A 3,393-nucleotide genomic window follows, 5' to 3' on the forward strand; every position below is an offset into this window, starting at 1 on the left:
CACACCGAGCGCCGGCTTCCGCGACGCCGGGAAGCCTCTGTCGCCGCCGCTACCTCGGTCACCACTGCCTCAGGTCGGTCTGGCTGCTAGCCTCCCCCCGTCGCCTCGTCCCTTCCAAAGATAATTGGGGAAACTAACTTCGAGCCTCTTCGTCGCTCGGCTCTGAGCCACTCAGGAGCCCGAGCGGGGGCCGTTTGAACGTGCGCCTGGGCTACTCGGAGATTTTTTTTGGGGGGGGGGTGTTCATGTGTAACATGAAGGGGGAAAGAAATGTAGTTTTTTTCTCAAGAGAGGATGCCGGGCGGCTGTGCGTGAGTAAAGCACCCCTTCACTGTTCCAGCTGGAGGAGGCATTTCGTCTATAGATGCTTGGTTGAAATTGACGAGGGGTGCGCGGGGTCCTGGAGCCGCGGGTCTCCCCCGGGCCTCGCGGCTGCCGGCGCGCAGAAGAGGTGACGCCCGGGGCGGAATTCTTTAGAGAGCCCGCCGACTCCTCGTCCAGGCTGCGCTGGTGCGTTTGGCATCTGGAGACAGATTCCCGGGCTGGTGTTCTGGCTCCTTCCTCCGCTTTTCAAAGCATCCCGGCCTTGAGGGGGTGGGGGTGGGGGTTAGTTCAGCTCTCGGGGACTCAGCTTTGGCCCGACGTTACCCAGCTTCTCCCCCAGGCTAGACGGGGTGGCCCTCCTCAGGGTCGTGGAACCTTTGCGCGAGTTTCCATCCTCTATCCTAGACAGGGTAGGGGTCGCAGAGGGTTCTAAGGAGCGGGGAGTGTAGCCAGGGAGCATAAGAGGTACACCGCATCAGGCAACCTTAGGGGCCGCAGGTGGTCCTTGCAGGGCTTGCCGGAGACCCCTTTCCCTTCCCCTCAACCCGGATTCTGTGGCCTTCTAAAGCGTGCTGGCGCGCCGGGGAGGAATGGGGCAAGAAAGGAAGTGAGCGCTAAACTTGGTGGTCCTTGGGTAACTAATGTCAAGGATTCAGTGGGTTAGGTCGGTGGTAGGTGACGCGCAGGAAATCTGGAGGGACCCCGCGGGGTGGGGGTGGGGGTGCAATTGCCTTTTTTAACTTGGCAAGAAGTGGGCTCTTCCAGCGGAGTGGGGGGAAGGGACGAGTTGGCCCAAGGAGATGAATCCAAGTTTCCAGCCCCCCATCTATGCGCGCCCCCCCCCCCCCCCCGGCCGACTCGTTTTCATTCATGAGTGTGTGAAATGGCCCTGCTGCCACGTAGGGCGGCCGATTTCAGACTTTTTGTGTCTGAGAATGCTCAATTAAGTGTTGCTAAACATTCAGATAAATGTTTTGGCTAAAAGGAGAGAGAACTTTTCTTTTCTTTCTTTCTTCTTTTTTTTTAAACATGGGTGTAATGCCTGGCTGGCTGGCTGAACTGACTTTATGTTCAGATACTGCGACGAGATAGGATCCATTGTGCCGCTGAGTTAAGACAGCCGATAAGTGGCGCTCTAGATCCACAATAGCCCTGCCACAACTTTTACAAGTTCAGCGGTTAAAAAAAAAAAAAAAAATCTGCACACAGTTTTTCGGTGGGTCGATTGTCAGCCTTTAACTTTTCGCGAGCACGACTGCCAACTGAGTTGCAAATTATTATAGCGAAGTTAAGGCCAGATGATGGGAACAATGGACCAGTCTCACCTCTTGCCTTTTACTGATGTAGAAAAGGGTTAGACATGTGAAACAGTTAAGTAGGAAGAAAGAAATTGCTAGAGTCCTTGGATCTCTAGAGCAGCGGGAAAATTTTAATCTTGGCTTATAAAAAGAAGCTCCGGGCAATCTGGCAAGCCTGTTCATCAGACATTTAAAATGCAATTTACACTCGGGCCCAGGAAAGCTGCCCTGATACATCATGCCAATAATTTGGAAAGACACGGTTGGAGCTTGTCAGTTTCTTTTCTCAAAAAGGGCTCAACCTTTGGCTCCTTTTTGGGTTCCCAAGCATGACTTCGTTTTTCAAGAGGCCTGGTCTGTTGCCTTACAATAATTTATGTATCTCAGAATCAACTCTCTTTTTATGTTTACCTCTGGCAGTCTCCCACTTTTGTTCATCGCTAGTAGCTTTTGTTCCTGAGTTGGACCTTAGAATAGTTTAGATTTCCTTCTACCAACATGGATTAGGCACCTACTTACTATGTGTTACTTGCCACAAAAGGTGAATAAGTTTCCTTGTCTTGAAGGAATTAATAGCCTAGTTACAGAATCAGGAAAAATCAGAGTAGGATATATTCTCTGGAGCATGTAAACCTGTAATCTTCTGGAATAAATGAACAGTTAAGTGAGAAGAGTAATTATTACTGAGAATTTTATAAAAAAAAATCTTGGGAAAACAGACAAGAGTGCTTTGTCCTTCTATTGCCTTTCTCTTTTTTATTATGTATTTCAGAGTTGTTTTTTCCTCATCTTGAGTGAAAGATTTATCAGATGTGAAGACAACACAGCTAGCAGGAGGGTCAAGTTTCTCTTGGGCTGTACATGTTTCTGTATAATCCATTTCAGACCTTCAAGGGCTGCATATTTGTAGGCAGAACAAAATGATGAAAAAAAGAGAGTAAAAGAGGCTTATTATACTTTTCCAAATTACCCTGAGACCACTAAAGTACAGTTACCTAAAGAGTTCCGCAGCTAGGGGGGGAAAAAAAAACAAAACAAAACCTGGCCAAATAAAAACCCCAGCTGGAAGAGACATTTAGTTGACTTAGGGATAAGAAGATCTCTGAATTAGCCATCACCCAGGCAGGATGAAGTCATGTGGGGCCTGGTAAGGCCCTTCACCCGGGATGCTAAGCAGGTCCGGCCTCCAGGCAAACAGGACCCTCTTTAAACTTCAACTCGCTCTCAGTGCCCTGATTGAACTGCGGCAGACGAACTTGACTTCTTCCACTGCTCCACAATAGGGCCCATTCTCTGCTCGGCTGGGCCCTGTGGTTATTAAGGCAGAGCGGGTCGGGTCCTGGCCCGGGTCCAGGCTCCAGTTCTAACATGGTTCCAGGCCCGCCCGGACCCGGTTCTGATGCGGTCACTGTTTCCTCCGGCAGATCCCTTCATGTGGCTGTGAGCCCCGAGGCGGAGCATGCGGATCAGGCTTCCCCCAGCGCTCGCCGCCCTGGGCGCGGCCCTGCTCCTGTCTTCCATCGAGGCAGAAGGTAAAAGTCTTTTCCCTCCTTCTCTCCGTGACAAGGTAGAAGTCTAGAAAGGAAAAAAAAAAAAAAAAAAAGGCAAACCTTCCTTGCCACTGTTGCTCGATCTGTTTCCCCTGCACTTCGTCTGTTTTCTCCCGGGGTTTCTCTGCTTCGGAGAAACGCCCCCTCCTCTGAGGTTCGTCCACCTCCCAGCTCTCAGGTCCAGCTCTTTTCCGTCTTCCGCTTCCTCCGTTCCGTGCAGT

At 50.8% G+C, this 3,393-nt stretch overlaps 1 protein-coding gene across 2 annotated transcripts in view; it reads left to right on the top strand.

The window, feature by feature from the left end:
• The window catches only part of COL12A1 (collagen, type XII, alpha 1), a 120,258-nt gene continuing 116,865 nt past the window's right edge, over positions 1-3,393 (top strand). For both annotated transcript variants that reach the window (XM_010855266.1, XM_010855264.1), the window contains exons 1-2: positions 1-73; positions 3,047-3,154. In XM_010855266.1, the coding sequence (XP_010853568.1) occupies positions 3,082-3,154 (73 nt within the window). In that variant the 5' untranslated portion in view covers positions 1-73; positions 3,047-3,081. The remainder of the gene's footprint in view (positions 74-3,046; positions 3,155-3,393) is intronic.

The sequence above is a fragment of the Bison bison genome, unplaced genomic scaffold (genome assembly GCF_000754665.1).
Source record: "Bison bison bison isolate TAMUID 2011002044 unplaced genomic scaffold, Bison_UMD1.0 scf7180017864362, whole genome shotgun sequence".
Classification (NCBI taxonomy): Eukaryota; Metazoa; Chordata; class Mammalia; order Artiodactyla; family Bovidae; genus Bison; species Bison bison.